Raw genomic sequence first — 21229 nt, forward strand, 5'->3', positions numbered from 1 at the left:
GATTTAGGTTAGGGTCTGGAACCATTTGAGCAGGGGCACTTGCTGCTATAACTCAGTCAATTTCAAACCGATTGACTTAAATTTTCGAACATGTCTAGATACTGTGGCTATGTGATCGTGTATAAAAAATCAAATGAATCGGTTCAAAATTAACTGAGTTATAGCAGCAAGTGCCCAAAATAGGTGCTCCTACCCAAATGATCCCAGACCCTACATATAATTAAAAAATTGGTTTACTCAATGTCGCAGTGGTCCCCTCTTTACAGAAGTTTATGTTCTTTAGGTGTTTTGTTCAAAATAGATTTTTCGTCTGTTTTCTTATTTAAATATTATTAATGATTGGCGCTTAAACGTGAAAGCTTTTTGAAAATGTGGAATATGCTTACTTGTTCCATATATTATGTAAACTAGACTGCCACCATCTCTTGCAAAAGAAAGTATTTATTAAGATGAATCATGACCGCTAAAATATCTCAGAATCTAAAATACGACCTATCAGCGATGTTCTACACTAGAACTATGAGCATTGAATACACAGTTTACACCCTGAGCCATCTAATTATGCTTGCATTTATAACATTTCAATATAAATGAGTTTTTAAGTGAACAAAAAACTGTAAATCTGTAATCCTTAGTTTACAACCTGTTGGTCAGCCTGAACTATTCAATTTGGTTACTCTAAATAGTAGCTATGAATAATGTGTTTGTTGAAAATTGAAGCCACTCAGGTACAATTGACGGTATTTTTCCAGATTTCGAGGCTTCAACAAAAAAAAACTCATTCACAAAGGTAGATGACAATGAAACTGTCCCTGCACCTTCAGGACTATGATAATCTTTTTCGGTGATGTTCAATAAATATTACAGTCACTGTTTACAATCAATCAATTTGTATCTTTCTTTAAAATATAAGAACTTTTACATTCATTCCCTTAAATTTCTCAACACCCCATTTTCATAATTTTCAAAAATTCGCACATTTTGGTAAATATTTTCAATTTCTCCAAAAAATTGTCAAATTTTGTAATCTATACGCGTAGCAGGCAGCAAGACAATGATCGGACTGCTTTTCCTGAAAGTTTTAAGAAGTAGAACCCATGAATTAATGGGGACGAAAAATTTGTCCGTCCCTTAACACCCCATTTTACGGTACCTCATTGCACTCAAACGTCAAATTTCGCGTGAGAGTAAGCAGGCTAGTCTATAGGGCTCTGCACGAAATTCTCTCCCTCTCTTTTGCTCTTATTGAAATGTTGTAAACAACAAGGCCAGGAAATGTCAAAATCCCATACAAAATCAAAACAGTGCAGTACCCTACACGCTAAGACCAGTTTACTCATAAATAGGTAGTTTATTTACCCATATTTGAGTTATATATGCATTACGAGACATGGACGATGCTCGAGGAGGACCTGCAAGCACTCGGAGTTTTCGAGCGACGGGAGCTTAGGACGATCTTCGGCGGTGTGCAGGAGAACGGTGTGTGGCGGAGAAGGATGGGACCACGAGCTCGCTGCACTTTACGGCGAACACAGTATCCAGAAAGTGGCCAAAGCTGGTGTTTGCTTACCATCCGGTTGGTACAAGAAGGCGTGGAGCGCAGAGAGCACGATGGGCGGACCAGGTGGAGCGTGATCTGGCGAGTGTTGGGCGTGACCGAGGATGGAGAGCTGCAGCTGCAAATCGAGTATTATGGCGGCAAATTGTTGATTCAGTATTATCATGAATTTGATGTGAACTAAATAAATGAAATGAAATGCATTACCTAGATTATGGGTAAAATATGTGGGACAACAGAGTGGACCGACCAACAGACACGGACTCCCAACAGGCCAGCGGAATACCGGAATCCTCCGGACAATGCGTTTCGGTGATACAAGAGAAAAACTTAACACTTACCTTACCTTACCGGTCAGGCTAAGGCCGGGGTGGCCTCTGCTGTACATAGTAGCCGCCTCCGATTGTACGACATTTCCTCGAAAACCAGTTCCCCGAAAGTTTTTCCCCCGAAAAACGGTCCCCCGAACGAACCGTTTCCCCGAATGGGCCGTTTCCCCGAAATATTTATTATACTATTTTTAGAACTGGTTTCTGATCATTTTCTTGATTGTTTCCAATGTTCGACCTAGTTGTTGGAATGAAGTTGCGGAAAGTTAATCTGAGTACAAAGAGGGCTGATATGCAGGCTTTAGCAAGACTTTTCAATAATTTTTACCTTCTCAGATTTGAGAAAATTTACAAATGGATGAAGACATCAAGATCATGGAAACTTTCGCACCTTATTGATGTTGTGCATTCCCTCTTATCATGGGTTTTACGAGATAAAATATTATTCATTAGGTTTGCTCTTCTTTTAAATGTGGGTTGTTCTTTTCTGTTGTACTGATTGAAAATGATATGGCGCTCAACTAAGAACACGCTCATCATAATTTTACCTTCTTTTTTTTTTCCTGTTGGGGACATAGTACCACTGCGACCATTAATTTGATCTATTGTGGTGTCATCCTCTTTATTTTTGCCGTACTAAAAAGACTCATCACTATGGAGAAATGATCATCCCTTTCCCTTCTTTTAATCATAGGCTGTTCTTTCGTGTTATTTTTGAATATTCAATCGATGAAAACACCCTTTAGAAACAATAATACCTTTAAAACGAGTAGTTGTAATTGTGGTAATCTAATAACGTTTATTATCAGCATAAAAGTTGTATACTAAGTATAACATACGCGATCGCGATAATGTTAAGTATGTTTGCTTACGAAGGAAGTCTATGAGCTCAATTTTAATGTTTAAAGTAATGAAATTTGTTTGACAAATAAATTTTAAACTAAGCACTCTTCAGAATTTTTGTAAATCGATTCAAGTTTATTATGACCGAAGTAACATTTGAAATTGCAATTGCTGCACAAAATATTAGTAGTTAGACTGCCGCCAATATTTCGACAACATATTTTGATAGAACAGTATATGATGAAAGAAGGGAGAATTTCTGATGAAGATTTCTACTACATATAATGCTTTTAGATACTAGAACAGTTGTACATGAAAACAAAACATCATTAATTAATATAGCAGCACTTAAATTACTGATGATTAACTGAACAGTTCATCGTGAAAGAACAGCCTATGTTTGAAAGAAGGGAAACTTTATTATAAGATAGGTTATCAATTAGGCCAAAACCTCGGTCATTAAGCAGAAGTATGTAAGGCCGAAGTAAGTTGGGCCAAAGTTCATTTGATCGAAAGGGTCGTGAAAGTGATGGGTCATCAGTCCGATTTTGTTTAAAGTCAAACGGGCAATCTAGTGGAATAATTTAAATGAATTATATGAATAAACGTCAAAAAGCCGCCTATTTTAAAAAATGGAAACATGTGTGATAGAATAGCTGATATGAAAAGAAGAATAAAAAAATAGCCGACTTCTCAAAGAAGGTGAATCTGCCATGAGGTAGTCAGTAGTATAATAATCTACTACTAATAAACTCTGCAATAGTAAAACTCGAAACAACTGTGTGTTATAAAACAAGGAAAAATATCAGATAGCATGTTGGCAGATTGATCCTTTATATTTCCGTAACATTATAACTTCAACACCAAGGAGTCATCTATGAGAAGAAAGGGAAAATGATAAAAGAATTTCATAAAATCATGGAAATATATCCCAGATTCAATATAATGCGCTAGATTCGAGGAATGTTAAAAAACTCAAGGGAGTCAAAACATTTTCTAGAACTTCAAAACCAAATTTGAACATCGTTATAAAAAAAAAATAGGAAAATAGCCTACTGACCCATTCGGACTGAACAACTCATTCGGCTTAACGTACTTCAGTCTGACGTACTTTGGATAAGCGTACTTCGGCCTAATGACCAGACCCCTAGTTGTGCATTGAGGTCATTACGGCCTACGTGTACTACGTCAACGTGGTGAGCGACAGCTGATGCTTGAAGAATGTTAAATGGCAGATGCAATACTCTTTTCGGGGAAACGGTACATTCGGGGAAACATTTTTCGGGGAAATGGTACATTCGGGGAAAAAACTTTCGGGGAAACTTCATTCGGGGAGCTGGTTTTCGGGGAAATGTCGTACAATCACTTGGTCGACCCACCTAGCTCGCTGCGCTCCACGTCTTCTTGTACCGGTCGGATGACTCTCGAGAACCATTTTAGTCGGGTTGCTATCCGACATCCTGATGACGTGACCCGCCCACCGTAGCCTCCCGATTTTCGCGGTATGGACGATGGTTGGTTCTCTCAGCAGCTGATGCAGCTCGTGGTTTATTCGCCTTCTCCAAGTCCCGTCTTCCATCTGCACTCCGCCGTAGATGGTACGCAACACCTTCCGTTCGAAAACTCCAAGGGCGCGTTGGTCCTCTGCACGTAGGGTCCATGTTTCGTGCCCATAGAGGACGACCGGTCTAATCAACGTTTTGTAGATGGTTAACGTCGTGTTACGGCGAACTTTATTCGATCGTAGAGTTCTGCGGAGTCCAAAGTAGGCACGATTTCCTGCCACAATGCGCCTCTGAATTTCTCTGCTGGTGTCGTTGTCGTCGGTCACCAGTGAGCCCAAGTACACGAATTCTTCAACCGCCTCGATTTCATCACCGTCGATATGAATTCGGGGTGGCAGGCGCGGTGATTCCTCCCTGGAGCCCTTTGCCATCATGTACTTTGTCTTCGACACATTAATGACTAATCCGATTCGCCTGGCTTCACTCTTTAGTCGGATGTACGTTTCCGCCATCGTCTCAAATTTACGAGCAATAATATCAATATCATCGGCGAAACCAAGCAGCTGAACGGACTTCGTGAAAATCGTCCCACTCGTGTTTATCCCCGCTCTTCTTATTACACCCTCCAAAGCAATGTTGAACAGCAAGCACGAAAGACCATCACCTTGCCGTAACCCTCTGCGAGATTCGAAGGGACTCGAGAGTGTCCCTGATACTCGAACTACGCACATCACTCGATCCATCGTCGCCTTGATCAACCGTATCAGTTTATCCGGGAATCCGTATTCGTGCATAATCTGCCATAGCTGTTCTCGATCGATTGTATCATACGCCGATTTGAAATCGATGAACAAGTGATGTGTGGGCACGTTGTATTCGCGGCATTTCTGCAACACCTGGCGGATGGCGAACACCTGGTCCGTTGTAGCGCGTTCACCCATGAATCCAGCCTGATATTGCCCCACGAACTCTCTTGCAATCGGTGATAGACGGCGGCATAAAATTTGGGAGAGTATCTTGTAGGCAGCGCTCAGTAGTGTGATTGCGCGGTAGTTTCCGCAATCCAACTTGTCGCCCTTTTTGTAGATGGGACACACGATACCTTCCATCCATTCCTCCGGTAATACTTCCTCCTCCCAAATCTTGGTAATGACCCAGTGTAGTGCTCTCACCAGTGCTTCTCCACCGTATTTTAGAAGCTCGCTTGGTAGTTGATCTGCTCCAGCGGCTTTGTTGTTTTTCAACCGGCCAACCTCCTCCTCAATCTCTTGAAGGTCAGGGGCCGGAAGTCTTTCGTCCTGTGCACATACTCCTAGATCTGTTACCACGCCACCTTCGGTACTTGCAACGTCGCCATTGAGGTGCTCATCGTAATGCTGCCGCCACCTCTCGACCACCTCACGCTCGCTCGTGAGAATATTCCCGTGATTATCTCGGCACATGTCGGCTTGTGGCACAAAGCCTCTGCGCGAGCGGTTCAGCTTCTCGTAGAACTTTCGTGTGTCCTTAGCGCGGTACAGCTCTTCCATCGCTTCGCGATCTCGTTCTTCCTGCTGGCGCTTCTTCATCCGGAAGACTGAGTTCTGCCTGTTCCGCGCCTGTTTGTAACGTGCCTCATTCGCTCTCGTACGGTGTTGCAGCATTCTCGCCCATGCTGCATTCTTCTCGTTTTTCAACTGTTCACATTCGCCGTCGTACCAGTCGTTTCTGTGATTCGGAGTCGCGAAGCCTAGTGCTTAGTGCTGTAGCCGAGGTACTACCTATGACGGATCGGATGTCCCTCCAGCCATCTTCAAGTGTAGCTGCGCCAAGCTGCTCTTCCGTTGGTAGGGCCACTGCTAACTGCTGCGCGTAGTCTTGAGCCACTTCTACGTTACGAAGTTGCTCGATGTTGAGCCGCGACGTTCGACTTCGACGCGTGGTGATAACTGTCGAAAGTTTTGAGCGCATGCATACAGCGACTAAGTAATGGTCCGAATCTATATTCGCACTGCGGTATGTGCGGACGTTGGTAATATCTGAGAAGAATTTACCGTCGATTAGAACGTGGTCGATTTGGTTTTCTGTTTGATGGTCGGGTGATCTCCAGGTGGTTTTGTGGATATCTTTGCGGGGGAAGAAGGTGCTTCGGACTACCATACCATGGGAGGCTGCAAAGTTTACGCATCGCTGGCCGTTATCATTCGATACGGCGTGCAGGCTGTTTCGCCCGATTACCGGTCTGTACATTTCCTCCCTTCCTACCTGCGCGTTCATGTCGCCGACAACGATTTTCACTGCTCTAACTGCGCGTAGAACGCTTCTTTCTCGTCATCGGGTCTCCCTTCGTGTGGGCAGTGGACGTTGATGATGCTGTAGTTGAAGAAACGGCCCTTAACTCTCAACATGCACATCCTTGCGTTGATCGGCTGCCACCCGATCACACGTTGTCGCATCTTGCCCAACACTATAAATCCTGTTCCCAGTTCATTGGTGGTGCCACAGCTTTGGTAGAAGGTAGCCGCTCGATGCCCGCTTTTCCACACTTTCTGTCCAGTCCAACAAAGTTCCTGCAACGCCACGATGTCGAAGTTGCGGGGATGTAGTTCGTCGTAGATTATCCTGTCACATCCTGCGAAACCTAGTGACTTGCAATTCCATGTTCCAAGTTTCCAATCGTAGTCCTTATTTCGTCGCGTGGGTCTTTGCCGATTGTATCGAGTCGTATTTTCTCCTATGTTATTCGCAATGGGGATTTTTACGGGTGGCTTATTGGGCCTACGCCAACACTCCTGTCTCGCCGGAGGGCCATCGTTCCAGTTCTGTTTAACGTCCCAACCAACACTGGGACGACCACGCTGATGGGGCTACCACCTTGGATCTAGCTGGGCGTGGTGCAGCGTTTCTTACTCAGCCGCTGGATGCCAGAACAGACGCCGTTTGAGCCGCACCTCCTTGGTGAACAGACACTCGGATCGTACCTCCTCAATCTAGCTGAAATCAGAAGGACAACAGTGCCCAGGCTGCACTACCAGCTAAGCACACAACTCTTAGCTGGCGGTCTTTGTAATCGCTTGACCCGTGGAAGCATGAGGGAGGAACTTGTGAGGACCAGAGCTATATTGGACGCTCTCCTTATCGACTCACCGTTTTGCAGCCCGAAAAACTTAACACGCGGGACCGATTATTTTTCACACGTCCCAAGTAACAATTCCATTGCTGGTTGGTTTTGTTTGATTTTTATTAGGTTTTTATCACACCAATAATTAAAACTCACAGTTTTATGATTATTTTTATGAAAACCATTGATGAAACGTTTTATAGTATACTTGAAGATGTGCATAAAGACAGATTTTAAGAGTAAACAAAACCCTCCGATATGTAAATCTTCTAGCAATCATTATTACCACAATAAAACTGTTAAAACTCTCAACAGATGGCGATCCGTTCGATTAAGAACGACATCTGTTGGTGGAAAAGCCGAAACAACGACACTGCTAGGTTTATTGCGGTCATCATAAAAGTAAACTTGCTTTCGTGTTATTTTCGCTGATTATGGTCGTCGCCATATTGAAGAATTAGCTAACGTGAATGGAAAATAGTTATTTTTGCTCAAATTAGCAATGAATTGATAGTTTGCCATAATTTCCATAACGTGCTCACATGAATAAACTATCTCTGCTGAGTTTTCTTGTGATTCGCGATAGTTTTACTAAATTAATCAATTGATTTATTTCATTCCAAGATGATAATTTTTACTATTTTCGAAGCGCATTAATTTTATGGTTCTGCAACCCCAATATTCACGGTAAAATTGAATGCGCATAAGCCTACCAACACAATAACTACTAAAATATTGCTTTAAAATTATCGCTTTCTACTTACGAATGATGCATCCTCCTGAACTTTACGTGCCATCGAAGAAGCTTTTCTGCATCTTGAGCTGTCATTGTTTTGTTGATAAAAAAAAAAACAATCGAGAATGGGAAACTTCTCAACTAGGTTTTAAAACGGGTTTATTGCTACTTCTAATGCGGTTTGCAAAACCTCTCCGAGAGTGGTCCACTTAGCCGGAAGATTCTCTTGAAGAGGTTATCAAAAGGTTTTGATGTATAAATCAGTTTTATTGCAAGTTTTAAAAATTTGGTCATGAAGATCTCTTGTAGAGCCGAACAAAACTTAAAATGTTACTTGGGGTTTTTATTCGTTCGTATCTCGGGTACAGACTGAATGTTCGTTATGGTTATCATGCAAGCGGGGATTTTCGGCTTCCAGTCTCTATGTAATCATAAACGGATATTGGTTCAACACCTGACGTTTCGGTCACATATATTGTGCCTTTTTCAAAGGATAGATACAATCCCTCCGTTTACTCGTGAGGTTATGTATGTTTTAAACATAGTCGCACGTCTTCACTTCAGTGGTTGAGTTCGTTGGTTGGCGCACTTTTTCAAATCGATCAGTATCGATCTGTTTTACCTCCTACGATCTACCTCTTGCCGGCGGCGTCACTTTCGCGCCAGATTTCGATACTGATCGATTTGAAAAAGTGCGCCAACCAACGAACTCAACCACTGAAGTGAAGACGTGCGACTATGTTTAAAACATACATAACCTCACGAGTAAACGGAGGGATTGTATCTATCCTTTGAAAAAGGCACAATATATGTGACCGAAACGTCAGGTGTTGAACCAATATCCGTTTATGATTACATAGAGACTGGAAGCCGAAAATCCCCGCTTGCATAATACCAATCACAGTCGATCCCCTTACAACGTTATGGTTATCTCTCTCACTTGTGTTGCCAGATTGGCGGTGCAGTGACGGCGTTACTATAAACGTCGCCTCCACTTTATAGCTGACACTCCTCCTCGACGTCACGGAACCGGTTCAGCCCGGCCATCGGTACTGACCAGTCCCATCGCTTCCACGAATCGCTGCTGCTTTACCGCGCCTAACGGTTTTGTTAAGAACCAGTTATCGCTCAGCTTCTGAGACGCGCGGACGTGTTTCTATCGATAGCGCTCATCACAAGTCAAGCGTCTAGTTTCGGTGTTTCTCTTTTTTATTTCGCCGTGCCGCGTCGCGTGCTGGAGTGTTTCGCGATGAGGCGAGAAAACACCTTTCGAATAGACTATTCGAGTTTCCCTGTGAAACCTTCATTCAAAAAGGTGCACGGTTTTTGCCGTACAGTGCTTGGGCTGAAGAAAGAAGATGTCGCAAGACTACAGTGCCACAAGGGTGAACAATGTGCGTTCGTCAAGGTCAATGATCTGATGCTCGCACAAAAAGTTGTGGACGAACATGACAATCGTCACGAAGTGGAACTGAACGGAAAGAAGCACAGGCTTCGTATAACCATGGAAGATGGTAGTGTGGAAGTGAAGATTCACGACCTGCCCGAAAACGTGTCCGAGGAGAAAATAATCGAGTTTCTGTGTCGTTTCGGCGAAGTGATTTCGATTCGCGAATTAACGTGGGGAGAGGGCTACGAATTCGCCGGTATACCACTCGGCATATGGTCGGCCCGTATGCTGGTGCAGCGGAACATCGACTCGTGGGTCAACATCGACGGGCAGCAGGCTTTCATCTTCTACAAGGGGCAGCTGCAGTTCTGCAAACACTGCAAAGAGCAGGCACACACTGGTATATCTTGTGTGCAAAACAAAAAGTTGCTGGTGCAGAAGAGTTACGCTAACGTAGCGAAGCAAGCTGGACCACGACCACCACCGAAAAAATCAGCTGGTGCGAAGCCACCGAACTCCAAACCGATCGGCTCGAAACCCTCCGCTCCGCCACCATCATCGTTCGACGCGTTTCCTGCGCTACCGAATCCCTCGGGTCTGCCCGAACCGTCTGCCTCGGCAGCACGATCCGAAAGTCAACCAGCAAGTGTTTATCTAACGACATCTTCCCGCCCGTCACCTCAGCGCGCGCATTCCTCTTCATCATTGCTATCAACACGATCCGAAGAGTCTCCAAAAGCCATTGTGTCGCTGGTTGACTGCTTCAAAAAGCCGACTCATGCGATGCGATCGCAGAGCAAGAGCGACAATGGCAACGGTAATGAAACAGATGATTCCTCCACATCAACGAGCAGCAGACGAAGCACACGAGGTCGTCCTCCCGGCAAAAAGCCCCGCCGAGAAGATGCTGACGACGAACAGGGTGAGGATAAACTGTTATAAATGGCTCTCTCGTCGTACAACATCGCATCTATCAACATCGGCACGATCACGAACCCCACGAAACTAAACGCCCTACGAAGTTTCATTAGCAGCCAAAGCCTCGATATTGTGTGTCTACAAGAAGTGGAAAACGACCAGCTCTCCTTGCCTGGCTTCGTCGTATACACTAATGTAGACCACACGAGAAGAGGAACAGCAGTTGCGGTGAAAGAATACATCCAAGTATCTCACATCGAAAAGAGCCTCGATAGCCGACTGCTTGCGCTCAGAGTGCAAGACACGACCATCTGTAACATCTACGCTCCCTCCGGCTCAGCGCAGCGAGCAGCACGAGAGGATTTCTTCAACGGAACTCTCGCGTACTACCTACGTCACAGCACCGCACACGTCATCCTCGATGGCGATTTCAATTGCGTACTGCGCGCATGTGACTCGTCCAGCCCAAACACAAGCCCTGCTCTCAAAGCAGCTGTTCAATAGCTACAGTTGCATGATGTGTGGGAGAAGTTGTGTCCGCGGGGCGCTGGCTATACGTATATCTGCCGCAACGCACAGTCACGCCTTGATCGAATCTACGTCAGCGGTGGCTTGCGACAGAACCTCCGAACCGCCCACACGCACGTCTGCTGTTTCACAGACCATAAAGCGTTGACAGTACGACTCTGTCTCCCCCAGCTCGGTCATGAGTCTGGGCGCGGTTTCTGGTCATTGAGGCCACACCTGTTGACTGAAGAAAATGTGGCGGAGTTCCAATACAAGTGGCAATATTGGACCCGTCAGCGCAGAAACTTCACATCGTGGATGGAGTGGTGGATCGTGTACGTCAAGCCAAAAATAAAAAGTTTCTTCAAGTGGAAATCTCGAGCCGTCTTCGAGGAATTCCACGACCAGCATCAGCGCCTTTATGCTGAGCTCCGGCTAGCGTACGATCAATACTATCTGCATCCCGAAATGCTGCCCACGATCAACCGACTGAAAGGCGAAATGTTGGCGTTGCAAAGGGACTTTTCTCACATGTTCATGCGCATTAATGAAACCTATGTGGCGGGAGAACCAATTTCGATTTTCCAGTTGGGGGAAAGGCGACGGAAGAGGACCAACATCACGCAGATACAAACGGCAGAAAACCAAATCGTTGACCAACCACAAGCAATCGAGGCAAATCTGTTGGATTTTTTCTCGAGCCTCTACATGGAGGAGGCAGTAGACAACAACGACGACGATTTTGCGTGCGAGCAAGTAATTCCCCCCGACGACCCAGCTAATGCAGCCTGTACGAACGAGATCACCACGGAAGAGATATTGGCTGCAATCAGAGCGAGTGCCCCTAGAAAATCCCCGGGCAGCGATGGTATCCCACGAGAGTTTTACCTCCGAATGTTCGATGTCATCCATCGCGAGTTAAATCTCCTACTAAATGAGGCACTTGGCGGCAATCTTCCCCCCGCTTTTGTGGAGGGCATCATCGTGCTGGTGAAGAAGAAGGGAGGCGACAACACGGCCTCTTGGCCGACTCTTGCGCTGAAGGATCGAATAGCAAGCCTCCGTCACCAACGTCGCGCCGGGAAGCTCATTAGCTTCGACTTGGAGAACGCTTTCGATCGGGTTCGGCACCCATTTCTCTTCCGAACCATGCGATCGCTCGGGTTCAATCCCGAACTCGTCTCTCTGCTTTCTCGTATCGCAAGCCGGTCCACATCGCGGCTGCTGGTCAACGGACGGCTCTCACGCTCGTTGTCCATGCACCTTTTCGTGCTGTACCTCCACCCTCTGGTTCGACGACTAGAGCAAGCATGCGGTAATGATCTGCTGGTTGCGTATGCAGACGACATCAGCGTGATCGTCACATCAGCTGGACAGATCGAAGCGATGAATGAAATATTCGCTCGCTTTGGCAGAGCTGCCGGTGCGCGATTGAATGTACGGAAAACAATTGCCGTCAACGTTGGATTCTGCGAAGGTAATGGGATCATTACCCAGTGGTTGCAGACAGCCAACACTGTTAAAATTTTGGGTATTTCGTTCGCAAATTCGATACGGTTGATGACAACCCTCAACTGGGACGCAATGGTGAGGAAGTTTGCACAGCAAATGTGGCTGCAATCTCTGCGCACGCTGACATTAGAGCAGAAGGTCGTCATGCTGAACGTGTACGGAACATCCAAGCTGTGGTATTTGTCGTCGGTATTACCTCCGTTCGCAGTCCACACCGCGAAAATCACGTCAACCATGGGCACATTCCTGTGGAGAGGAATAGTCGCTCGTGTCCCGATAACCCAACTAGCCCGTGCCAAGAAGCAAGGTGGTTTGAACCTGCATATCCCCACTTTCAAATGCAGAGCGCTCGTCATCAATAGGTTTCTGAAAGAGATCGACTCCCTTCCCCACTATATAAATCTCTTATCTTCCACGATCTTCCCCGTCCAGCAATCTCTATAGACAATCCTGATATCAAACTAATCCTCTCAAATTTATCCCACATTCCATCCCAAATCCAACAAAACCCCTCCGCCGATCAAATCTATCGACACTTTGTACAACAAACTGAACAGCCAAAAGTGGAGCGCAACAGCCCGGCAGTCAACTGGCCAGCCGCCTGGCGAAACATTGCAGACAAACGGCTATCTCCTGCGCAGCGCACTCAACTTTTCCTACTGGTTAACGGCAAAACCGACCACCGCAAGCTACTGTTCGTGATGCAGAGAGTGGACGATGAAACCTGCACACATTGTGGGATCCAAGCGACAGAAACTCTCCAACACAAATTTTGTACCTGCGCTCGTGTCGGCCCGGCTTGGACGGTCCTACAGCAGAGAATAGCGGGCATCATGAATGGATGGAGACGATTCACTTTTGAAGAGCTGGTTAGACCTGTCCTAGTTGGGATAAGGAGAACTCAACGAGTGAAAATTTTGATGTTGTTTATTAACTACATCTGCTTCGTTAATCAATGTTGTTTGCAACACCAATAAGCCAATATAGATCAAAATAGGAATCAATCGGCGATACAACATTGATGTAGTTTCCTAAATGTAGCACCGCCCCACGTGCCACCTTCGACGACGATATCGGCAGATCATCATTAGTGCGTAGAACACAATCAAACCTACAAGCAAAAATCTGGACTATCATTTGTGAGTACCAGTAATGATACGTTCCATACACGAAATCAACGTGAGCGAGAGAACCTACGATCTTCTACGAACGCGATTTTACCTAGAGTGATGGGATAGCGAGTCGTCGTGAAACTCGCAATGATCAGTACGCCTCATACACTTCGCCGGGATCGGTTCAACGTTAGTCGTCGCCAGTGTAGTTTATTACCGAAGATAATTCCAATTATGCGATAGATTTAAGTTCAAGAAACTAAATTATAAGTGAATATTAAAGCTAAATAAAGGTGACTTTAACTTAAGTGCTTGCCGATAAATAAAATGTGTAGTGCTTCAACAAGTGTCGGGTTGCCAATGCTCTACGAATGAGAAAGCCACTCCGAATAGCAGTAATTTAACCGTCTCACCAAGCTACTCCGTGTTCGCTGCGATGGACATATAAAATCTGTTGGATGTAAGTCTGCCTCTCACCCTGGCTATAACATCTGGTCCTTCGAGCCGGATGGTCGTCGACGCGATTCCGACCACCCGGTGAAGCTACGGTTCCGACGCCATTCCTGCAGATGGCTATTCAACTGGAATATCGCCATCGAAGTCTTCCCTCCATCGCCATCTTTCCACGCTTGGCACTGCTGCTGATTGAGAATAATTGTTCAAGGCATTGACAATTGTTCTAGAAGGTGAGTGATATTCCAATCGCCCTTAAAGTGTATCGCTCGTCTACCGGGTCTTCTTTTGCTTGCATGATTGCACCGCCCTACTGGATATTCCTCGCACATCTACCGCACTGGGATCTCCGGTCGACATTCCCGGAGTTTCACCGGTCCTTCATCCGATCCTGCGCACAATAGAGGCAACCAAACGCCATTTCCTGAAGGGACGACTATATAGCAGCACAAGTTGCAGCCATTGCTGGCTGTGTTCCATCATCATTAAACTCAATCACAGTGAGTCGTCGACGTATGCGAACCGATCTATCGCATCTACAAGGACGTTGCAGTTGGGGAAGCGGAGAAGCAAAAACTACAAGGCACTTTATTGCCTTTTAAAAGGTAATTACCGCTCCATTTCGCTAGTTTCTTCTTTTCCGGGCTACCTGGTCTCAATTTGTAGATCCTGATTTGCCATCATGTCCGGAATCGAGCGCAAGCTGCGCTATTTAAATACGAGGCGCCGCAGCATATTGACGTCACTGGCCTCCATCGAGAAGTTCGTTGCGTCGTACCAAGAGGAGAGAAATGAACCCGAAGTCGCCATACGCCTGGAAGCAATTGTGTCTCTGTGGACAGAGTTCAACAAGGTTCAGGCAGATTTGGAGACCACCGACGAAACCCCTGATGCTCTTGAGCAGTACCTCAAGGAAAGGATTGAGTTCGAAAACTCCTACTACAAGGTAAAAGGTTTTCTTTCCCAACGCTGCCCTACCCCTGCAAGTACGCCCACTCACAACCCCCCTGCCCAAAGCCATTCGAACCATGTGAAGCTGCCCGATGTGAAGCTACCAGTATTCACTGGCAACTATGAAACATGGCTCAACTTTCACGACCTGTTCGTGTCGCTCGTACACTCATCATTAGAGTTGTCGAGCATACAGAAATTTTATTACCTTCGGTCATCGCTTGCCGGAGAAGCATTGAAGCTAATCCAAACGATACCGATAAGCGCAACGAACTATTCTGTCGCTTGGAATCTCCTCGTCGAGCATTTTCAAAACCCGAAGGTTCTAAAGCGCAATTATGTGCAGGCATTGTTCGATTTTCCGGTGATTCGCAGAGAATTGCCGGCTGAGCTTCACTCATTAGTTGAGAAATTTTAAGCTAATGTAAAAGTGCTCAAACAGCTAGGAGAGAGCACTGAATATTGGGACATCCTTTTGATCCACTTCCTCTCAAGCCGTCTGGATTCCGTCACTCGGCGTGATTGGGAAGAATTTTCCGCCACGCAACAAAACGTTACTTTTAAGGACTTGACGGATTTCATCCAACGTCGGGTCAGTGTTCTGCAGCAGATGTCCTCCAAACAGCCCGAACCGCAACAAGTTTTTCAGCCTCGCAAGCCACCAAATTCTCGCGTTGGAAGCCACGGAGCCTTCCAGGAGAATCGTCGAAGGTGCCTCTTCTGCCCGGAGGAACATCCAATCTACATGTGTCAGATCTTCAGTCGCATGCCAGTCGAGGAGAAGGAAAAACTCGTCAAGCGACATCAACTTTGTCGCAACTGCTTCCGAAAGGGTCACATGTCTCGTGACTGCCCATCGGAAAATTGTTGCAGGAGGTGCAACTCTCGTCACCACACACAACTCTGCACCTCAACTACATCCAATCGAGGGAGATCAACAAACGCTGCAGTTACAACGAACGACGTCCGAAGTTCGAACCCTTCCGCCACTGGTGCCACCCCCACTGATCCACCGACGTCTCCTTCTCCTTCAGCATCAAGAGCGGCTTCAACCACGATGAATGCTGCCCACTCAAGAGTGACCAGTTGTAACTCACAACAAACGACACGGTCCAAGTTACTTCTCGCTACTGCCGTGGTGATCGTCGTTGATGATGCTGGAAAGGAACATCTTGCTCGCGCTCTCCTGGACTCCGGGAGCGAATGCTGTTTCGCAACCTCTCAACTATCACAGATGATGAACGTCAAACGAACAAGAGTCGATGTGCCGGTCGCAGGGATCGGAAAGTCTGCATTGAAGGTGAAGCACCAATTCCGAGCCGTCATCAAATCTCGAAATTCCGATTACACAACTAGCGTCGATCTGCTCATCTTGCCCAAGGTCACTATGGATCTTCCATCGACGAACATCGACGTAACCCGCTGGGACATCCCCTCTAACATCGACCTCGCTGACCCTGCTTTCTTCCAATCGAGCACGGTGGACATCGTGTTGGGGGCAGAGATTTTCTTTGACCTGTTTTCCGTGCCAGGGCGCATCACCCTTGGCGAATCTCTTCCGTCGTTGACCAACTCGGTTTTTGGATGGGTAGTATCTGGAAGAACTGCCCATAATTTGCCCCACACTTCTGTCTGCTGTAATGTCGCAACCGTTGCCGATCTGCAAGCCTATATGGAGAAATTCTGGAAGATAGAGGAGGACGCATCAACTACCAACTATTCCCCAGACGAAACTGCCTGCGAAGAGTTTTTCCAACGTACGGTGACTCGTGACGCGTCGGGCCGATATATAGTGCGTCTCCCGTTTAAGGAGTCCAAGGTCCAACGATTGGGAGACAATCAGAAATCAGCTCTACACCGGTTTCGCTTGCTGGAGAATCGCCTGTCTCGTGATGCTTCGATCGCTCAGCAGTATCGGGATTTCATGGCCGAGTACCTTCGACTGGGCCACATGACACCGCTCAGCACCTGTAAAGGAGAAGTTCATCCGAAATACTATCTCCCACACCATCCAGTAATTCGAGAGAGCAGCACGACGACGAAACTGCGCGTTGTATTCGATGCGTCCAGTAAAACGAGCACGGGCATCTCGCTTAACGATGCTCTTCTTGTCGGTCCAATCGTGCAAGACGATTTGCGATCGATCGTAATGCGGTCCCGCACCCATGAACTCGTTCTAATTGCGGACGCAGAGAAAATGTACCGCCAAGTGCGACACTTCCCCGAAGATTACGCATACTTGTGCATTTTCTGGCGGCTGGCTCCAGACCAGCCAATACAGACGTTTGTTCTCCAAACCGTTACTTACGGGACAGCGTCGGCTCCCTACCTGGCCACCCGCGTGCTGAAACAGCTAGCGTGCGACGAAGCTGAGAACTACCCGATCGCATCGCAGGTAGTGAAAAACGACTTCTACGTCGACGATCTATTTACTGGAGCTGCAACAGTCACCGAAACAATCGAGCTCAGAGAGCAGCTTGATGGCATGCTGTCAAGAGGAGGATTCACGATGAGGAAATGGGCATCAAACTGTGAAGCCGTACTGGAAGGCATTCCGCCAGAGAATCGAGCTCTTCAGCACTCAATCGACCTGGACCGAGACCAAACTATGAAAACGCTCGGCTTACACTGGGAACCGGGCACGGATCATCTCAAATACAAGATCGATATACAACTACCACCCAATACCATTCTCACAAAACGTCTCACGCTATCCTACATAGCTCAACTTTTTGATCCGTTGGGGCTAGTTGGACCAGTCGTCGTAACAGCCAAGGCCTTTATGCAAACTCTCTGGACTCTCAGGGACGAAAACGGAAAGGTGTGGGAATGGGATCGAGAGTTACCAGCTAGTCTGAAGGATCGATGGTGTGCCTACCATTCGGATCTGCCCACGCTCAACGAATTGAGGATAAATCGCTTCGTTCTTCAGCCCAACTCGCTTGAGATTGAGCTCCATGTGTTCTCGGATGCCTCTGACATCGGTTACGGTACCTGTGCCTATCTGAGGTCCGTCGACAGACAAGGTCAAATTAATGTCGCTTTGCTTACTTCGAGATCGAGAATCGCACCACTGAAGCGCCAAAGCACTCCGCGACTTGAATTGTGCGGTGCTCTACTTTCCGCCGAGCTGTATCAACGAATTGCCGCCTCTCTTCACTTCTCTTTCACTACGGTATTTTGGACCGATTCCACGACCGTCATTAATTGGCTAAAGGTAACGCCCTCAACGTGGGCCACCTTTGTGGCCAACAGAGTGTCCAAGATTCAACATGCGACTCAAAATTGTGGATGGAACCATATAGCAGGACTCCAGAACCCCGCTGACGTCATTTCCCGAGGTTGTCTGGCATCCGAGCTCGTCCACAACAAACTCTGGTGGGGTGGCCCAGAATGGCTGCGGAAGGAAAAAGAATACTGGCCTGTTCCTGGACAACAGTGCGGATCAACTGATGATTGCAACAGCGAACGACGAAAAACTGCCGCAGTGTTCGCTTCTGCCACTACCACACCCTCTTTTATCGACGAATATACAGGAAAATTCTCCAATTACTCCAAAATGATCCGCACAACAGCATACTGGCGGCGTTTCTTTTCGATTCTGCGATCACCAAAAGAAGATCGAACTTTCAGCTTCCTAACGAACGATGAACTCAAAACTGCCGAACATGCGCTCATACGATTGCTGCAACAACAGTGCTTTCCAGACGAGTGGAAGCGATTGCAAAGTGGACAGCACGTCGCCAAAGGCTCTCGACTGAGATGGTTTTATCCAATGCTCTTCTCCAACGACAACGTTATTCGAATCGGCGGTCGGCTAGGCCAATCTACGCTACACGACGACTTCAAGCATCCCATTCTGCTACCTGGTGCTCACCGGCTATCAACATTGCTTCTCGCATCGTATCATCTGCGACTGTTACACGCAGCTCCTCAGTTGATGGTAAACACGGTTCGCTTGAAATACTGGCTCTTGGGTGGGCGAAGTGCGGCACGACAGGTAGTACACAAATGTGTCACTTGTGTGCGGGCTCGACCGAAGCTGGTCGAACAATTCATGTCTGAGCTCCCAGCAGCTCGTGTAACGGCAGCAAGACCTTTTTCTCGTGTGGGCATTGATTTTGGGGACCCATACAGCTACAACCACGGCATCGGCGTGACGCTCCAATCAAAGCATATGTAGCCGTGTTTGTTTGTTTTGCGACCAAGGCAGTTCATCTCAAACTGGTCGCCAACCTTACTACAGCCAAGTTCCTGCAAGCCTTTCGGCGTTTCGTGGCTCGTCGAGGCCTCTGCTCCGATGTTTATACCGACAATGGCAAGAATTTCGTGGGCGCAGCGAACGAGCTTAAACGACTTGTACGGAGTAGGGAGCACAAAGATCAGGTAGCTCAGGAGTGCACGGAAAACGGCATCCGTTGGCACTTCAACCCTCCCAAGGGATCCCATTTCGGTGGGCTTTGGGAGGCGGCAATTAGATCGGCCCAAAAACATTTTGTGCGGGTCTTGGGATCACGACTGGTAGCGTACGACGACATGGAGACTCTATTAGCTCAAATTGAGTGTTGTCTCAATTCCCGTCCTCTCACTCCCTTGAGCGAGGACCCTTCCGACCTCGACCCTTTGACCCCTGGTCATTTTCTTGTGGGCTCGGCCTTAAAGGCAGTGCCGGACGTCAACGTTCTGTCGGTCCCGTATAACCGATTGACCCAGTGGCAGCAGATTCAGAAGGCCTTTCAAGATATTTGGAACCGCTGGCACCTGGAGTACTTAGCCACTTTACAGCCGAGAGCCAAGTGGTGCAATCCTCCAGTGAAAATCGACCGGAATCGCCTGGTCATCATCAAGGACGAAAATCTGCCACCATTGCAGTGGCCAACGGGAAGAATCCACGAACTCCACCCGGGAAAGACGGCATAGTACGGGTAGTCACGCTCCAAACTGCGCGAGGATTCGTCACTAGACCGGTGGCAAAACTGTGCCTTCTCCCAGTTCCATCTTCAATCGAGGATCCAGGATGCTCCGATGTGGCAATCACACCCAGCGATAAGCAGAATCATTGTTAATACAAGGCCCAAAATCCTTGGGTCCAAAGTAAGGACCTGTCCAATCTTTTACTTTTTCCCTCCGGATCTATTTGGTCTTAATTTACATGTACCCTATGCGACGTTCGACGATGGTTTACCCGATGACGACAAGCAACAACGGAATGGTTTCAAGAGCATCCAGAGCATCATCATCACGTCAACGAGTGCTTCTTTAACGCTGGCGAAGACACTTCGTAATTGGTCCAGAAATAGTTATTTCTGGGGGAGGCAGGATGTTTGCAACACCAATAAGCCAATATAGATCAAAATAGGAATCAATCGGCGATACAACATTGATGTAGTTTCCTAAATGTAGCACCGCCCCACGTGCCACCTTCGACGACGATATCGGCAGATCATCATTAGTGCGTAGAACACAATCAAACCTACAAGCAAAAATCTGGACTATCATTTGTGAGTACCAGTAATGATACGTTCCATCCACGAAATCAACGTGAGCGAGAGAACCTACGATCTTCTACGAACGCGATTTTACCTAGAGTGATGGGATAGCGAGTCGTCGTGAAACTCGCAATGATCAGTACGCCTCATACACTTCGCCGGGATCGGTTCAACGTTAGTCGTCGCCAGTGTAGTTTATTACCGAAGATAATTCCAATTATGCGATAGATTTAAGTTCAAGAAACTAAATTATAAGTGAATATTAAAGCTAAATAAAGGTGACTTTAACTTAAGTGCTTGCCGATAAATAAAATGTGTAGTGCTTCAACAAGTGTCGGGTTGCCAATGCTCTACGAATGAGAAAGCCACTCCGAATAGCAGTAATTTAACCGTCTCACCAAGCTACTCCGTGTTCGCTGCGATGGACATATAAAATCTGTTGGATGTAAGTCTGCCTCTCACCCTGGCTATAACAAATGTAACGGTAGAATTGATGTGAATGCACTAAATTTTCACCTAGATATAGATTTTTGAATTGAAGTAATTGTTTATTAGTTATCAAATGAACTGACAAATAAAACTAAACTTTTATTAAAAAAAAAAAAAGATGTCCGCGGTCATCTTCTCCGACGGGCAGTATTGGAAAACCACCACGCCTTTATCGACCAAGTCTTTGGTGTAGTGCATCCTAGTGTCGATATGTTTCGACCTCCTTGACTTCCGATCGGTCTCCACGAACTCGATGCAACCACAGTTGTCTTCTAGAATGGTAGTTGGCTTCATCTGCCGCTAGCCTACTTCGTCCAGTAATTGTCTCAGTCAGATC

At 46.6% G+C, this 21229-nt stretch overlaps 1 protein-coding gene across 1 annotated transcript; it reads left to right on the forward strand.

The window, feature by feature from the left end:
* The first annotated feature begins 14645 nt into the window (after positions 1-14645).
* Positions 14646-19834, forward strand: LOC134286524 (uncharacterized). The gene is made up of 3 exons (XM_062848150.1): positions 14646-14909; positions 15480-18995; positions 19052-19834. Exons 1-3 carry the CDS (start codon positions 14646-14648, stop codon positions 19832-19834), a joined length of 4563 nt encoding a protein of 1520 aa, XP_062704134.1.
* The last annotated feature ends 1395 nt before the right edge of the window (positions 19835-21229 follow it).

This window comes from Aedes albopictus, chromosome 2 (genome assembly GCF_035046485.1).
Source record: "Aedes albopictus strain Foshan chromosome 2, AalbF5, whole genome shotgun sequence".
Classification (NCBI taxonomy): Eukaryota; Metazoa; Arthropoda; class Insecta; order Diptera; family Culicidae; genus Aedes; species Aedes albopictus.

What these genes read in the sequence shown, in the direction of transcription:
- LOC134286524 (XM_062848150.1), top strand. Translation starts at nt 14,646, where the DNA reads ATGTCCGGAATCGAGCGCAAGCTGCGCTATTTAAATACGAGGCGCCGC. An exon ending in TCGAAAACTCCTACTACAAG is followed by an intron (nt 14,910 to 15,479) that starts GTAAAAGGTTTT and finishes GTTACTTTTAAG; the next exon opens with GACTTGACGGATTTCATCCA. An exon ending in CTGAGCTCCCAGCAGCTCGT is followed by an intron (nt 18,996 to 19,051) that starts GTAACGGCAGCA and finishes GGACCCATACAG; the next exon opens with CTACAACCACGGCATCGGCG.